A 17,223-nucleotide genomic window follows, 5' to 3' on the forward strand; every position below is an offset into this window, starting at 1 on the left:
GTGAGGCCAGAAGTACAGAGAAAAGTGTAAGCCATGCTCGGCATTATGAACAAAGTAAAAGTGCTTTCGCTTAAAACAATTTGAACACGTGAAAGTCGACTACCAATAGGAAATCATGCATCTATCTGTTGTGGTTGTGAATTTTTCTGAGTTCAGAAACTGAAACCAAACTCAAACCTTTTGACAGTCAGTAACTGACAAGTGCAATGAGCGTTAAACCGTAGTTCAACCTGTGGTATAAATGGATGCCGGGTTCCTAGCTGGTAAAAGGTAGCAAGGAAAAGTCCAAAACACGGTCAGGTAGTGGCATGATAATGCGCAGCATTTAAAATGTACATCATGACGTGCTTGTGGAGACTACAAACGTTCAAACAGTACTGACCTTGTGGCTCCCAACACAGGATACTTGCGCAATTGTGTTCCATGCAAGTGCCTCAGTAACACGGACGCGGGTGCACCATGTTGTGTCAATTACGTAAGTGCTTGCTGGGTGAAATACGTGACTCAGCGTGAGGAAAGGAAAGAAAGACTGTCTAAAAGTGACCCAAGGTGGTGTTTGGTCTGAAAAAACAAAGTTTCCGGCGGATGACAATCCTAAAGGATTGTTGTGAACAAGTACATGTGTTTTTAGCAATGTTGCCCTTTACAATACAGTGCATGTTATTAGTTGTTTTACATGAAAACCTCAGTCCAGTTGAACTGTGTTAAGCACAAAATATTTTTTTTCAATGCGTATACTAAACTTTCTTTAAGATGGTCTGAGAATGCGATTGAATGACAACCCTACGGTAGTATTGTGAAAAAGTTTACGTATTTGTGGAAATAATACCCTTTACAATACAGTGCATGTAATTAGTTGATTTGTATAGGAAACTAAGTCCAGTTAGATTGTGTTGTGCAAAAAAGTATACTTTTGCTACACGTATGCAAAACATTCTTTGAAATGTTTATTCTTATGGTGGCAGCAATGTACAGGAAAACTTTAAACAAACGTTTAAAAAAACCCATAAAACAATTCTAGAGCTGATGAGCTCTTGCTGGCTATCCAATGTGAATCCCATATTTTAACAAGAGATGCTGACATAATATCCAATTACATAAATTATCATTGCTGCATAAAATCTAGGATATCGAACAACTGTGTATATTCCAACAAGAGGTTATGGAACAAAAAGCTTAATGTGTGATATTGCAAGATGCAATGTTGTTTAACATGATCTAAAATCTACTCGAAAAAAAAAATATAGGATGCAATGTAATGTCTAAAATTACCTAATGAGGGATGGTGAGGAAAGTATATATGATGTGAGCCTGAGTAATGTAATAGGTCATTAGACTACTGAAGATGATTTAATGGCTATCAGACAGAATGTAGTGGTCTGGGAGGTGCAGGACAGGCTGCTGTGATCTAGGGGTTTCAAGAATTCAGAGAAAACATGACAATTCTAATTTGTCATTCAAACCTTTAGGGTTCAATGAATCCAGAAATCAAGAGTTCTCGCCTGGTTTTTGTCAGGTTGATGGGTAATCACTTTGAGGACCGTAAAGCGTAATTAACATATTGTATGTCTGTTCCAATTCCAGTGAACTGCCAAGGGTGAGTTTGGTGTCTTGGTTCTTATACAGCTCTTGTGTTAGTTGCTCCTTGTTCTGATCTTTCTTTCCGTCTTGCCTATGTAGAGTAGCCCAATCGGGCACTTGATGACGTAAATTACAAATCGTGTGTTGCAATCCGCAGAATGGGTCAGTTTGATCTGTTTTCTTGTCCATGGATGGAATATGCTCTTCCCTACGAGCACATTGTTGCAGTGAGTACAGTTACTACATATTCTCATGTCTCTGTGAGCCTTTGTCCATTTTTTCTTTTTTTACATTTACAATAGTTCCCTTAAATTGTTGGTTCTTTTGTAGGCGAATAAAGGAGGATTGACAGATAATCCTTTAAAGTCTGGTTCCGTTTGGAGTAATTCCCATCGTTTTAAGATTATACTTTTAATGGCCAGTGACTTAGTGGATACAAAGACTTCCGTTTCAAATTTTTCTTTTCCCTGTTTTTCCAAAAGTTTTGCCCTGCCCAGTTGAAGCAAACCCGTTGTATGTCTCGATCTAATACCTCTTCCGGGTATCCTCGTTTTAAGAATTGAGTCAAATGCATAAATGGTGGAAGTACATTCCTCTAGGTCTGATGAAATACGTTTTATCCTTGTGAATTGTGAAAATGGTGAAAATGGAAGATGCAGTTTAAGAGATGGAGGGTGAAAACTGCTGTAGAGTAGCGCATTATTCCTGTGAGTTGCTTTCTTGAAGACTTTTGTTCGAAAACCTGTATCAGTGGTTGGGATTTCCACATCCAGTAACACAGGCCCACGCAGACTCTGTTATGGCGGGGGATCCTGAGAAACCAATTGATGTTCCGTTGCTTTGGAGAGAATAGGTTTGATCCCATTCAAAGCAACTGTGAAAGAGAATAACAATTCCAGTAAACATATTATGTTCGCCTTCATTTCTGGTGCTCTAAGCAGTGCCCACTCTGTTCTTCTTTTTGTGGGAATGAGGTATAAAGGGCTACAACATCCACTGTACACAGAAAAATCTCTTCATGGTGGAAAGTAGGGACATCCGCTAACAATTTTAGTAAATGTGTGGTGTCCTGCAACTAAAGAGGACTTGCTTGTACCAGAGCTGCAAAAGATGATTCAGATATTGACCCAATGGTTCGTGGATCGACCCACGCCCTGGGACAATGGGTCTGAAGGGGGGCCTAAAAGATTTTTGTGTATCTTAGGGAGCATGTATAATGTGGGTCACCTCGGATACTCGTGAATAAACAAAGTTTCATTTTTTCACTGATCCATTCCATCTCCAAAGCTCTTAATAGAATGGAGGAGGCTACATTAGTGACATACTTACATTTTGGCAGGGAGACAGATACTTGTAACACTTTTTGCAAATGGATCAACACTTTGACTCCCTTCTTGAGATCCACTAGGACCATCTACACTGAAAAACTTTCCTTCCTAGATTTGCTGATCTCTTTAGAAAGAGGACTATGCACCAAATGCCCACGGACTAATGGTTTTCTAAGTTACGACAGTCACCACACTAAACATCTGAGAGACTCTACCAAATGGGCAATTCTTACGGCTCTCAAGCACGTACATTGACTGCTAACCTAGAAGCAGGCATCTACCCACCTCTCTGGTTCAGGTGGCACGCAAAAGGGCCAACGACGACAGGGCAGCCTTATTGGAACCAAGATTGCGCACTCCGGGTGATGCTCAGACCTTTGTGACATCGTTCACCCCTCAATGCAACAAAGAAAGAAAATCATCAGAAGACACTGGACCATACTAGAAACGTGGTCCCTCACCATACCTGCCCCCCCCCATTTTGCCTTTAAATGCACTAACAACCTTAATGATACTATTGCATATACCTACAGCTGTGATTAAACCTACACAACAGCTATGGGGTTTACCTACTGTAATCCTACAGGTTCTGTGTTCTTACTGAACCCTCCAAATGCATCCAACTTGACCCCAACCAGATATGGACGCAGAGGTCCAATACCAATTGTAACTCAAAAAACTGCGTCTATATGATCAATTGCCCTTGTAACAAACAGCTTGGCCACACATATAACAGGGCTGAATGACAACATCCCGCGGGGTGAGAGGTCCACATAATGCTCCTATATAGCCCACATTCTTCCATCACCGAGCTCATCACTAACTGACCTCTTTAGAGGACTTCGTAAACTCTTTCACCCGACTAAGCCACTCTTCTGGTACCACACCTGTTACTTTTTCAGGTCACTCTTTGCGCAGACTAGGGACCCCTCCCTTTTTTTTCCCCTTTATCCTAACAGGTCTGTCTCCCATGTGTTTCATAAGTGACCACACGAGTTTAGATTGGCTCTAGGTGGCATATATCTGCGGTCATCCCTTAGGCCCTTCTCGTGTGGTCGGGTCCTCCATTTACACTCTTGCCAAGGCAACCCATGGAGGACACAGCCATCACATTTGCACTACTCCCCACCATATCGCGGAAGGCAGAACTGCACTCATGCGCGCCTTTTCCAAGATAGCACATCTGGTCCTCTGATTTTTGAGGGGACATTAACATCCCCTTCGACTTTAACATTCACACTGCATGATGCTTGCTAAACAATTTGGGGTCCTTACCCATTTGGCCATTGTTTACATCTTAGCATTAGAAGCTCTATGGATTTGTTGGTACTCGACCTAGCACCCAGAGTGCTACTTCCGCATACCACACTCCATCCAACATGGTGCCTTCAGCCAAGACAGACGCTTTAGCAATTTGCTTTCTGTCTAGTTGCATCCGTATGGAAGCGCCGGCACTCAATTTGGAACCACGCGATCGGGTATCAAAAACGCCACCAGATCTGCGGGTATTACTCTGTTGCTGTGATCCCTAATTGGCCTTACAATTTGTGCGTGTATTAAAACTTTTTGCAAATGTCCCCGGTCTTTTTTGTACTTTTAGGTGATATGACACCAATATGCATCCCTCTGCTACCCATTTTTTGGCTCGAATGTTTGTTTCTTGGAACTTTCCGATGCCAATGTTTTGGATGGTTCCGAGTGATACCTTAGTGTCGGAGGCTTGGCCGGTGTATATTTACCTTCCGTTGCCCGCAGCATGCTGGAACTGGCCCCTTGTTGTGGCCTGGCTGCCCAGTCGGGATCGAGAATATTCTCATCCTTTTTCGGCTCTGAGGCTTGTTCACGGTATCAGCCTGAACCTGTAGTTTGTGGCGCACCATGGGGGCTAGTGGTGGTGGTGTGTCTATCATTTTCTTTGCATGGGGGTAACAGTAGTCACGATACGCATGGTCTTGGAATAGTTCTTTCTTTGTCTCCATCAGCCGGAGACCGTGATTTTCGACAGTCAACTGTTTGGATGCTGGGAAGTCTTTCCCGGCGTAGTAGTCTATCTTCCTTGTTTTTCCGTAGGCCGTGCGACGTCGAAATCTGCAGAGCTTCAAAGCAAATCCATCCGATTCCGAAGGCAGAAAAAACTTTCTAAGGAACAATGCGTTCAGCATGCGCAATGCCTAGAGGGGTGAGAAGAATAGACGCACGATACCGATCATAAAACTTCCTTGAGAGAAAAATAACTTGCAAAGTCCGGGCCCAACAAGAGATGGCAGGAGTATGCATAGCATGTGTATCTGCAGTCAACACATGCTACTAATATTCTGTTTCAAATCTTCTAAATCCAGTCTGGCACTTGGGGATATTAAAAAAATTAGGAATCTATGTATCCATGCGGATTGCCACAAACATGCATACATGTGCAGTCAGCTGAAGTCCATTCTTTTATGTCCCAAAACCATGATGTCTTGCCTGGGTCCCTCAGATAGGAGTTAATGTACTGTAATGCTGCTAACAGAAGGCATAACATCAATGTGTGCTTTTCCAATTTAATTGATATTATGATACGCAAGGTGTTTGAGGTGGCGATAGGAGTGAAACAAGACTAAGGTAATGACTTTTATTTATTTAGGGCTACCAGTTTGTTGGATGGCAAACTTACAGATTGCCCACCATGATCTTCGAGATTGTAGAATGGAAAACAATAATTTGGGGTGTTGGTGAACATCACGGATTGCCTAGATCCAAAAAAAGTGATTTTTAAGAGACTTACAGGTTCAGTTAGAACTTGGTGGCCAGTCTGCAAAGTCACCAGAGGCTATGGCTTCCTCTCCCTAGGAAGCGCAAAATCTGCCGCACAGAAGTAAATTTATGGTAAAAACCATCCAATATTTAATAAACATTCATCTGTCAGATAACACTGGCACTTGAGGCCAATAACACATGTCCTACAATCTCTCTTGCGAAACGACCCACATAAATGGACTTAACACATGGGACAAGAGAGGGGCAAAAACCACAATCCTGCCTATATGTGATCAGCAATCTTTCTACGCGTTAGGAACACACAATGTTAGTTTATTTGCTATTAACATTTCTGTAAGTCTAAATTCGAGAGTACAAACTGAGTTATTTTTTAAACAGCTAGAATTATGGTCATGAATTGCACCCATCTATACACCTATATTCTTAGATGCAAATAAAAGATGCATATTTTTGTTTGCGTCTGAATTTCTATAATTTTATTGATAAGTGATATAGTTGATACACAATATAAACTCTTTGTAAACAGCGGATCAACTGCTGGCTCCAAGTTTCACATGAGTTTGTTTAAATAAATCTTTATTTTTCTATGACTGGAGGAACCTGGGAAATATAACAGTATATTAATTTAATATTTTCATGGCATAAGGTTACAAATTTAAACCTAGTCATCAATTTATCTTTTTTACCCTCATTTACTGTCAAATGTTTGTGAATTCATTTATTAACTAGCTTTGAAAGGCATGATGAATTCACCCAAATGAACCTTTGTTGAATGCAGAATCTTATCTCCCTTTCAGCAATGTGCCACTTTCTGGGCACACAAATGGATCTCACCTCCCCCCAATAATCTTCCGTGTAAATGCACATGGGTATATACCCTAAAACATCAAAAAAACTGACAACCCTTTACAAAAGTGCAAAATAAAGGTAAATGGTATGTATTGTTCCGGTCGTTAAACAATTCAGAAAACAGGAAGGAGGGTGATCTTAGCATAGCAACATTTTTGGTTGAGGTCTATTTTAGAAATAAAACTACATACTACTTTTTCCCCATTTTCAATTAAAACAAATGACCGGTTTGGCAATATTTTTAAGACCACTCCTGAGGAAATCGAAAACACTGACAATTTTTAATACCCTCAACAAGTGATGAAAAATGATGCATATTTGTCAGAATGTAAATCGGCGGAAAGTTACTTGGGATAATGTGTGGACACCCCAGATGTCAAAGAAAGGACCCTGCACTAATAAGAGGGGCAAAATATAGCACTTAAAAAAGTTGCTTGTATTTGTGTAGCAACTGTCACTTATTTGAGAAAGAGAATGTGCCTTTGTCCAGTTGGAAGGGCTCAAATTTAAGCATCAATGGCTTTTGCTCACTTTAAAGTCCAGACTCGAGTGAATATGAGAGGAGAGGTCCTTGGTTCAGGAAACCTGGTTGAGTTATCGGCTCCACCTCAAAGGCAATCAAGCTTCCTTATGTAATTATTGTTGAGGAGGTTTGAAAAACCTTATCTTGGGAACCTGTAGTGATTTATTTAGGCTGATGACCTTTTTGTTTGCAGGCCTGAAATATGCAGGGAGAGTTATCACAAAATCAGAAACAGTGACAATTCCAGTTTTCACCCAATACATGCATACATCTAAAACAGAATACTTACAGACACTGTTAGTGATTCTTGTATATCCTTATGACTCACTAGCTGCACGTTGCCATCTTCATAATAGTGAACCTGACAGACAAAAACAGACAATATAGTTTTTCTACAGAAATAGATTTCCACTCAAATGTCACAGCTCCATTAAAAGGGACAAAAACATAAGAAGCATTGTCTTTCTGAGGTGATTTTCTCCTTTGCAATATAGAGTGTAAAGTGAAATGAAGTTAAAATTATGAAAGAGCATAGTTGAAGGTCTTACAATGGAATGAAAGTAATAATGTACCTGAATTTTCAAGATGCCAACCAGCTGAGTACTAGATGGGGTAATCGTAAACTTCCATTCTGACCTCCAACGACCATTCCTTAAAGATACAACACAAGGGTAAAGATATTTAAGAAACAAAGCACTTTTAATAAGATGTAAAATCAGTATACACTCACATGCTTGATTTTTAAATGTGATAAATGTCCTAAAAGCGTCATTTTTATTGGTGTGGTTCTAAATGATCCAAGACAATACTCTTTACACTATTTTATCTAAAGACCTGTCCTCTGTAATAGGATATACTCACTTCTATCAGAAAGCATGGTCAAAAGAATGCTTTACGTGGGGGAGAGTAGGCCATAGTCTGTCACCGCAGAGCAGGTATTCGCACTACAAATCATAAGTTTGTTTGCTAATTTGCACCACACCTCTTCTGCATTTATCAAGTGTAAAGCAAAATACATGCCTGTAACATTAGCTCTCAAATATGGAAAACAATAAATTACTGTATACTGAATATCTCCTCAGACTGTTGAAACTTACTCTTCAAAGAAACAAAAATATTTTAACAAGAAATCATGTGAGAATTTCAGTCTCCTTTGTTTTTACATGACAGACATATCAGTCGTTAATGAATTTGCAGATGGCCATGACTGAACTATTTACTACGATGGGATTCATGAGATCCTAATGAATATCCATAAACACTAACTAGATTAGCAAGCCTAACAGCAAAGAGATGTCACAACTACAGCCACGAAAAGACAGAGGTTTGCCGGACTGACTGCATCTACTGGCTGTATTGTAAGCCTCTACCGTAGCCATGGAGGCAACGAAACGTTTGATGCGAATGACGTGGTGTAGCAGACAGACCCAACAAGTGCACCATCGCTCTACTATCTTTAAAGCACTCAAGGGCAGAGTCAGCTATTTCTACAAACAGGCAAGCCCATCAAAAGGCACATCAGTCAAGGTGGACCAGACACCACTGGAGACGCCCAAAGACCTCATCCAGGCATGTAGTCCAACAGCCACATTGAATGGTAAATTTAGACATCACGGCTGTCTTAAATGGCCTGTATGAGAGCGAGACGTAAATCTTCCAGGACATCAGGTAAGATCTGAACAACAGAGTCCCAAAGGGCATGGGTATAACGTCACAGGGGGCAGGTTGTATTCACCAAATGCAGGGCCACGCTGGTGAAAACAAAAAGGTGCTTTGATTCCCGGTCTGGTGGAGTGGTATGGAATACATTTGATTTGATCATACTTACTGAGGCGTGCACGTCAAGGATCTCTGGTTTTGGGTGTTGAGTAAATAAAAAGCTGGATCTCGTGGGTTGGGCGATGGCTTTGTAAACTTGTAATATGTTCACAGGCGGTCCAGAATGGGGTTTCATGCAGGCCTCCAGAAGGTGTCTGTAAGAGTCTCAATAAATGGGAGTAATGGCTCTGTATTGGATTGAGCACCTCAGTGAGGACATTGGTTTTCACCTCCATTATGAGCAACTCTAGGTCAAGGACCTGGGCCGCCCTGAACAGAACCATTGCAAAGGAGGAGCCATTCTCTGCCATCCTCTATGGCAGGACCTGGTAGAATAACTAGTCGAGTGTCTGGTGAGGGGTGCAGACCACTGGCATCCTGGAGGTCTTCTAATTAGTTACCATTGCTCTATGGTTGAGCAATTTCATCACCAGGCTCATAGGGGATGTTATCAGATTCTGTTCCAAATAAGCCATATAGTGTGTGGGCCTTTTCATGATGAAAGGCAGTGTATCAAAATGTCAGATAAGACACCAAAAGGCTGCAGCCCAGTTGGATCATGGTGCGGACTAAATCGAAGTCAAATTGTTACAGACTGAGTCGGGGGGCGAAATGGGCTGCACTTCGTCTATCAGCGATGATACTCCATGATCCAGTGTGGGTTGCAGCACCAGGATCAAAGTTGGCATTGAAGCCATAATGCAGCCTGTAGCAGATCCAGAGGGTCCAACTGGTACAGAGGGTGGACCTGCTGGCAGAGTCCCAGATAGAGGACTGGAGTTCCTTATGGCCCAAAGGCCAGCCAGTTGGGGCTGGTAATGAGTCAAACAGACACAGCATGTGGCTCCACAAAACTCTTGAATTTACTGTAGAGTCACTGATGGACACAGAAAATCAGGTTGGCTCGGAACAGAAGTCATAATCAGCTCTGAAGGAGATAGGCTTCAGGAGCCAGAAGTTGACGTCCTACTGCCATCTCTGGAGTACAAATATTGGCAAAGACAATAGGCGTTGCCTTTGGGTTCTACTGGTTTTACAAGTGCTTTTTTGCGATGCTGAAATGCATCTGTAAAGAGCAATACTTTTCCCAATGCTGTTTAGTAACAGCAAAAAATAAAACATGTATTTGTCTCATCCTGTAGACAACCTACGGAATGAAACGCGCCATTGTCTTTAATTTTTTTTATTTACTGATCTTAGATGGCGGGCGTGACAGATTGGTCAATTAACCCCTTCGCTGCTAGGCCTTCTCCCCCCCCTCCCCCCGTGCTAAGCCTTTTTTGGGCTACTTGGGGTAGTGCGCGCTTAGGCCCCTGTAACTTTGACCACATAAGGTATCCACACCAAATTTGTGTCTTTCTTCCTACATCATGGGGATTCCAAAGGTACCCAGGGTTGGTGGATTCCCCTGGAGGGGTCCCAGAAATTAGCCAAAATACAGCAAAGTTTTTTTTTGTGAAAAATGGGGAAAACTGGCTGCAAATGAAAGCATCTGGGTTTTTCTCTGCAAATGGTATCATTTTACACAGTTTTGGCATTGTTCTGGGACATAGCCTATTTATGCTATTTTTTGTGCTTTCAACCTCCTTCCAGTTAACGGTAGAAATGAGTGTGAAAGCAATAATGGATCCTGGAAAGCTATATTTTTCAGAAAAGTAGACAAAATTCTGAATTCAGCAAGGGGTCATTTGTGTAGATCCATCAAGGTTTCTTTATAGAAACTAACAGTTAAATATCGGAAAAATTGTGGGGATATATAGGAGTTGTAGGTTCACCAAGAACCCGACGAACCCAGAGTCAAAAACTGAGCAGCAATTTGCAATAGTTTTTTATTATGTTCCAGGTATATAGCAATTATTGTGGGAAAATGTATACATGGAAAAATCGGTATGAAAGACACTCATGTATTTCTAAAATGGGAACAAATTATAGAGTTTGAAAACCGTACATATTTGCACATTTTCGAAATTGGGAAAACTAGCATGAGAATTATCGGTCATTTTTCAAAATGACTTTTTTCTTACACAAAGTCTTTCATTTGGAAGGCAGAAATGCATCAAAAATCAAGAGGTAATAACAGTTGCTTTACAAATCTGAATTACCCGAAGTCTCCCGATAAAAATGGTACCTCACTTGTGTGGATAGGCATAGTGCCCACGACAGGAAATGGCTCAAAACCCAACGTGAACACACCACATTTTCACAATGAAAATGTACCCTTTTTTTGCGAAGTGTCTAGCTGTAGTTTTTTAACACTAGCTCTGCCGGCACCTAGGGAATCCTAGCAAACCTATACATTTTTTAAAACTAGACACCCAGGGGAATCCAAGATGGGGTGACTTGACTGCCTCCCACCAGGGTCTGTCACCCAGAATCCCTTGCAAACCTAAAAAGTTGTCCAAAAAAAACACATTTTCGCCACATTTCTGTGGTGGAAAGTTCTGGAATCTGCATGGATCCACAAATTTCCACCCACCCCGCGTTCCCCAAAGTCTTACGAGAAAAATGATACCTCACTTGTGTGGGTTGGCTTAGTGCCCGCGACAGGAAACGGCACAAAACGCAATGTGGTCACACCTCAATTTCACAGTGAAACCTACCAAACCCACACATTTCCGAATACTAGACACCCGGGGGCTTCCAGGGAGGTATGGCTTGCGTGACTTTCCCAACATTTCCTTACCCAGAATTCCCTGCAAAACTCAATTTTAGTTGAAAAAAAAAGTTGTGGCATCACCGGGCTCACACAAATTTCCCACCACCCAGCGTTTCCCCAGGCCTCCCGACTCCCGGGGGTGGGGAGATTAGGGGCTATTGCCCCCAACCGCCCCTCAGGGGGGGCAGAAAGGCTGTACATTTTGCGGGGTGGGTGCTGGCCACCCTAATAAATTATGTGGGCAAAAGTAAATATCCCTGGTGTCTAGTGGGCTTTTTGCAGATTGGGGGCTACTGCTCAGTGGGGGGGTGCACGACAAAACAGAGTCAACATGGCACACATCCCTGTGTGCAATGCCCATCACCATGGCATACATCAGCCACCTCTCTAGCTGGGTGCCCTATGCCAATGGTGTGGGCACAGGAGCAGGTGCCCTGCGCCCCTACAGTACCCAGGTACATTCCTGGGCACTGTAAGTGCAGTGCTGCTATTTAAGAGTACATGGTGCTGAGAGCTTGTCAAACACCAACTCCACAGCACCATAATGGCAACACTGAAGACTGAAGTTTGGTATCAAACTTCTCAGCACATCAAACCCACACTGATGCCAGTGTGGGATTTAATGCACCAAGCACCCCAGAGGGCATCTTAGAGATGCCCCCTAAAATCTAACCTACAATCCACGTCTGTTCTGAGGCTGCCTAGGCTGCCACACAGCAGACATGTTGCTGGACCCCTGGGTGGGAGAGCCCCTGCTCTCCTGGGCCTGCAACAAGGCACATCCTGGGCGAGGTGCTACATCTCCTCCCCCAGGATGGGCAGGGGGAAGAATCAAAGGCAAGCCGCCTCTGTGAGCTTACCCAGGCCACTGCAACCCCCCACTCTGGCGGGAAGCTTGGCCGGAAACCCCAAATAAGGACAGGGGATGTGCCAGCCTGCCAACCCCACCCCTCAGGTGGGGGAGGCGAGGTAAAGCACATCTCTGGGCTCTCGCCATCTTGAAGATGGGAAGCCCTACCACCCCAGGACAGGGACCCATTGGTCCCTGCCCTTCACCTACTTGTAACGCCCCTAAATCTAGTATTTAGGGCCACCCTGAACCTTCCTTCCCCAGATTCCAAAATCTGAAGAAGAGCTAGAAGAAAGAAGACCTGCCCTGCAGCTGCTAAGAAGAGGAAGACACCAACTGCTTTGGCCCCGGCCCTACCAGCCTGTCGACCCTCGAACCTGCTCCTGCTCCAACCCGGCATCTCTTGTGGCCAGCAACCTCACAAACCCTGGAGGACCTGGCTACCTTTGGACTCTAAACCCCTGGGACTCCCATGAGTAGAGGCTCTACTCAAAATCTATTTCTAATCCCTGGCAGCAGCCCGGAACCGTGAACCCAGCACACACTGCACCAGCCAAGCCTGGCCTGTGCCGGAGTGAACAAAGACCACGAGGATGACCCCACGGCGACTGTGACCCAGAGTCCGGCACCCAATGACTTCCCTCGACACTCCTGAAGAAGCCTGCAGCCTCAGAACAAGGTGCCCCCCCCCACCCCCCAACCGCAATCAACAGAGGGTAAGATTTCCCAACACCAAAAGGCACCCCTGCACCCCGCGGCCCCCTGTGCCCAATCCCGGGGTACCTACCTATCCTCCAACTACCCAACTTACCTCTCGAAGTGGAGGTGGCACCTGAAGAATCCTCGTCCCCGAGCTTGCAGTCTTTCTAAACCGGAGATTTCCCATTGAAATCAATTGAGTGCACGAAGGCTCAAAAGCACCCTTCACCCAGCCACCCGAGTGGCCGTGGCAGTGCAACCTCTACACCTATCTACTTCCCCACTTGCCCTGAGTAAATGACCAGGAGCCCAGCTCCCACAGCCGCGTGGCCTGCTAGTCAGCAGCCACCAACGAAGGCCCCCCTATCTCTTATAGGATAACATTGGGCCTAACTCTCTCTGCACCCGGCCGCCCTTGTGCCGCTGGGGGTGAACCAACTGTACCTACCTGACCCTGGGAGACCCCCCCCCCCCCCCCCCCGAGTCTATGCCCAGAACCTTAACTCTGCCAGTCGAGCACTTACCTTTAAACCGATAACTCAATTTTCTCCATAGGGTAACATTGACTGGCTTTTCCTGAAATTTCTTCTAAGTGTGGACTTTTCAAAACTTAAAATATTCACCAAAAATCAGCCGAGTAACGAAAACGAAAATACTCACCTGCTCTTAGGTGAGCTCCCAGTGCTGGATCTTGGTGCCCAGCAAGGACTCTGAAAAATACTTACAACTGTACTTACCAGTAACCCAATTTTCTCCCATAGGAAATCATTGACTATTTTTCTGTGAAATTTCTTCCAAGTGTCAATTTCTGCAATCTTTAAATATTCTTTAAAAATCGTATAACATCTGAAAACGTAATTACTTACCTGTTTTGAATAAAGGTCTCAGTACTGAGTCTAGGCACCCAGTACTGGATTACAAAAGTAACGAGAACATACTATACATGCAACTTGAATTTTCTGCCATAGGGAATCATTGACTGTTTTTTATGAAATATTTGCTGTGTCAACTTTTAAAATAGCAAAATATTGTCTAAAAATCATCACAGTAATTAAGTCTACTTTTATCACTTGATTCCAAGTACTATCCCAGGACTGAATCTAGGATCCAGTCCTGGAATTCCAAAAGTAATCCTAAAAGTAATCTGTGGCAAATAACTTGAAACTGCCGTTGAACTCAATGCATTATTGTGTTTAGAATGGTGTTGCCTACTGCAACCACTTGTAACTTTCTACAAAAGTCAATTGCATATTGCAAAAGTATTTATATAAAGCATCTCATTCTGAGAAATTATATTTTAATACCTATTGTTGGTTCTAAAATAAAACAAGCATATACTTTTTATATATAAACCATTGGCCTAGAGTTCAGTTATTGAGTGTGTGAGACCATTTGCTGGCTGAGTGTGTGCAACAAGTGCTTTACACTGTCCTCGGATACTGCCTTACTGCTCGACAAGCTACCACTTTAGAGAGTAAGGTTATATCTAACTTTAGCCTCTGCCAAACCTCTGGGGACTGTGGACTCTGTACACCCTGAACCTATTTGGGAACAGTATATACAGAGCCACTTTCTCACAGGCGAGAAGTACAAGATGTTAACACACAGCGCATGGCGTGCGTGCCAGAGCAAGCAGCCATGAGGGAGAGAGCAAGCACAAAGGGGGATAGCATAAGAGGAAGTGCTAGAAAACCCATTGTAGGAAGCTGGCCAAGTATATATAATATCAAAGTAAGGGATAGTGTGCAGAGTCCATTGGATCCCCAGAGGCTTAAGTAGATAACACCAAAAGCTCCATTTGTGGTAGTGTGGTCGAGCAGCTAGGTTTATCAGAGGGCTGTGTTAAGCATTTGTCATGCCCAGTCAGGCAAGAAATGATTACACACACTCGAAGACTGAATCCAAGACCAATTGTTTTGTATAAAAAAAGTTATTACTTTGTCATTTCATTTTAGAACCAAGTGCAACTCAGTTGCAGGTAAGTAACAGTTTCAAGAAATAGTAATACTTTAAAAAATGAAGCAAGAATTGTCTATCAAAGGCAATAGGAATACTTTACAGTATGACAAACACTTTTGTGTTGTCCATCAAAAACAGTAGCAACTAAGCAGTTGCAAAAGATACAGTTAAAATGCAATAGGATAACTGCAATTCAATCCTTAGGGAGGATAACGGATATATGCATTAACAGGTAAGTAAACAACTTACTCTTCGGGAGTTTAGACCAACACTGGACGAGGATCAGTTTAAGATAGGTAATGCACCACCAGCGGCACTGGGGCGGCCGGGTGCAGAGGTCACTGGGCCCAATGTTAGCCAAATGATACTGGGGCACCATAAAAAAGGAGCAGACTGCAAGTAGGTGCCCATGGTTTCAGGGCATAGGCCACCGGGAGAGGGGTGGGGTTCCAAGCAAGCAAGGGGCCACAAGGCAGGACCACCTTGCACCACCAGTGGCACCGGAGCGGCCGGTTGCAGGGTGCAAATCAGCGTCAGGTGCCCAATGCTTTTCAGTGGGGAATCTCAGTCGCACAAAGAGGCTAAAGGCTCTTTCAGCTGTAGACAGGCCGGTAGGGCTGGGGTCAAGTCAGTCGTCATCGTCAAGCTTTGCTGAACTGCGTCTTGTGCTTCGACCTTCTTTGTAAGATGCAGGAATCTGAGGATCAATGTTCATGGGTGTCCCTAAAAACTGAATTTAGGGGCATTACAGGCACTGGCAGCCGGTAGTCACCTCGGTCCAGGGCACTTTAAGGGTGGTCCTGGCAAAGGTGGGGGAGAGGAAACGCACCTCTCCTCACTACTGATTTTCCTGCCAACCTTGCCGCCTAAAGTGGGGCTTGGTCAGGGGGCGGGCACCTTCACTAGCTGGAGAGGCCCTGGTCCGCATAACAAAGAGCTGGAAGCCTTTGAGGCTCGCAGCCCTGAATGCTGTTCCTGCTTGGGGGTAAGTGAGAAGCACCTCCACCCCAAGCAGGCTTTATTCCTGACCCCCGACAGCATAAGGGCTCCCACCTCAAGGTGTCAGAAACATGTCTGCATGTAGCAGGCAGGTGCAGACCAATCAGCTGTACACTAGAGAGTTGGACGTTTTTCAGGGGGCATCTCTAAGATGCCCTCTGAGTGCAATTTGTGAAAAATCTAACACTGGAATCGGCGTGGACTTATTATGGTGGGGAGCTTGATACCAAACTCCGTAGCATTCAGTAAAGCCATCATGGAGCTGTGGAGTTCGTAATGGCAAACTGCTAGCCCATGTACTCAATAGGGCTCCACTGCACTTACGATGTCTGTGAATGGGCACAGACACTGTAGGGGCATATTGCTCATGCAGCTATGCCCTCACCTGGGGTATAGTGCACCATGCCTTAGGGCTTTGAGGCCTGCTAGAGGGGTGACTTACCTATCCCACAGGCAGTGGTTTGTGGGCATAGCACAAAGGAATGTTTGCCTTGTTGACTCCTAAGTTTTGTCTGCACCAAAACACGTAGACTGCAATGGAAGTGTGCATGCGTTTGGTGAGGGGTCTCTGAGGATGGCACAATACATGCTGCAGCCCTTAGAGGCTAACTCTGGTCACAAGGCCCTTGACACCAGGGGTACCTTGTACAAGAGGCTTACATGAGGGCCAGAGGTGTGGCAACTGTGAAAACAATGATACAGTTTTGGGAAAGAACACATTCACTGGGAACCTGATTGGCAGAGACCCAGCTCAAAGCTCCGTCAAAGTTCATCAGATATCAGGCAAAAAGTAGGAGGTACCCATGCAAAAAGGGGCACTTTCCTACACACATGCACTCGAAAGGAGTGCTTAATCAAAAAGCAAAAAGTTGTTCCATAAAACGAAGTAGTGGCAGGACATATGTCAGCTAGTCAAAAGAAATGGTAAAGTGGAGGTGGTCCACATGGGAGAGAAACAAGCTGAACAAGGAAAGCCATAGAAAAAGAAGAAAGGAAATGAGACCTGCAACAAAGCAATGTGCTAAATGTAAGCCCCTATAAGTTCTTGGTAAGCCCATTATAGTTTTTTTTTTGTTTGCGCCATCTGATGGGCTCGACCTAAAAAGGTCCTTCAATCAACTATCAAGAGGGTTGTTTTCTAAACAAACTGAAACTATGCCAGATCTATTAACTGTATTGTAGTTATACAGAAGACATACTGATA

General features: G+C 43.8%; 1 protein-coding gene across 1 annotated transcript in view; it reads right to left on the reverse strand.

The window, feature by feature from the left end:
- Positions 1-17,223, reverse strand: part of CAPZA2 (capping actin protein of muscle Z-line subunit alpha 2) — a 294,210-nt gene that overhangs the window by 103,267 nt on the left and 173,720 nt on the right. The window contains exons 7-8 of the mRNA XM_085653146.1: positions 7,611-7,689; positions 7,328-7,399 (exon numbers count right to left, since the gene is read on the reverse strand). Coding sequence (XP_085509272.1) covers positions 7,328-7,399; positions 7,611-7,689 — 151 coding nt within the window. The remainder of the gene's footprint in view (positions 1-7,327; positions 7,400-7,610; positions 7,690-17,223) is intronic.

Source organism: Triturus cristatus, chromosome 4_1 (assembly GCF_964204655.1).
Source record: "Triturus cristatus chromosome 4_1, aTriCri1.1, whole genome shotgun sequence".
Lineage (NCBI taxonomy): Eukaryota > Metazoa > Chordata > Amphibia > Caudata > Salamandridae > Triturus > Triturus cristatus.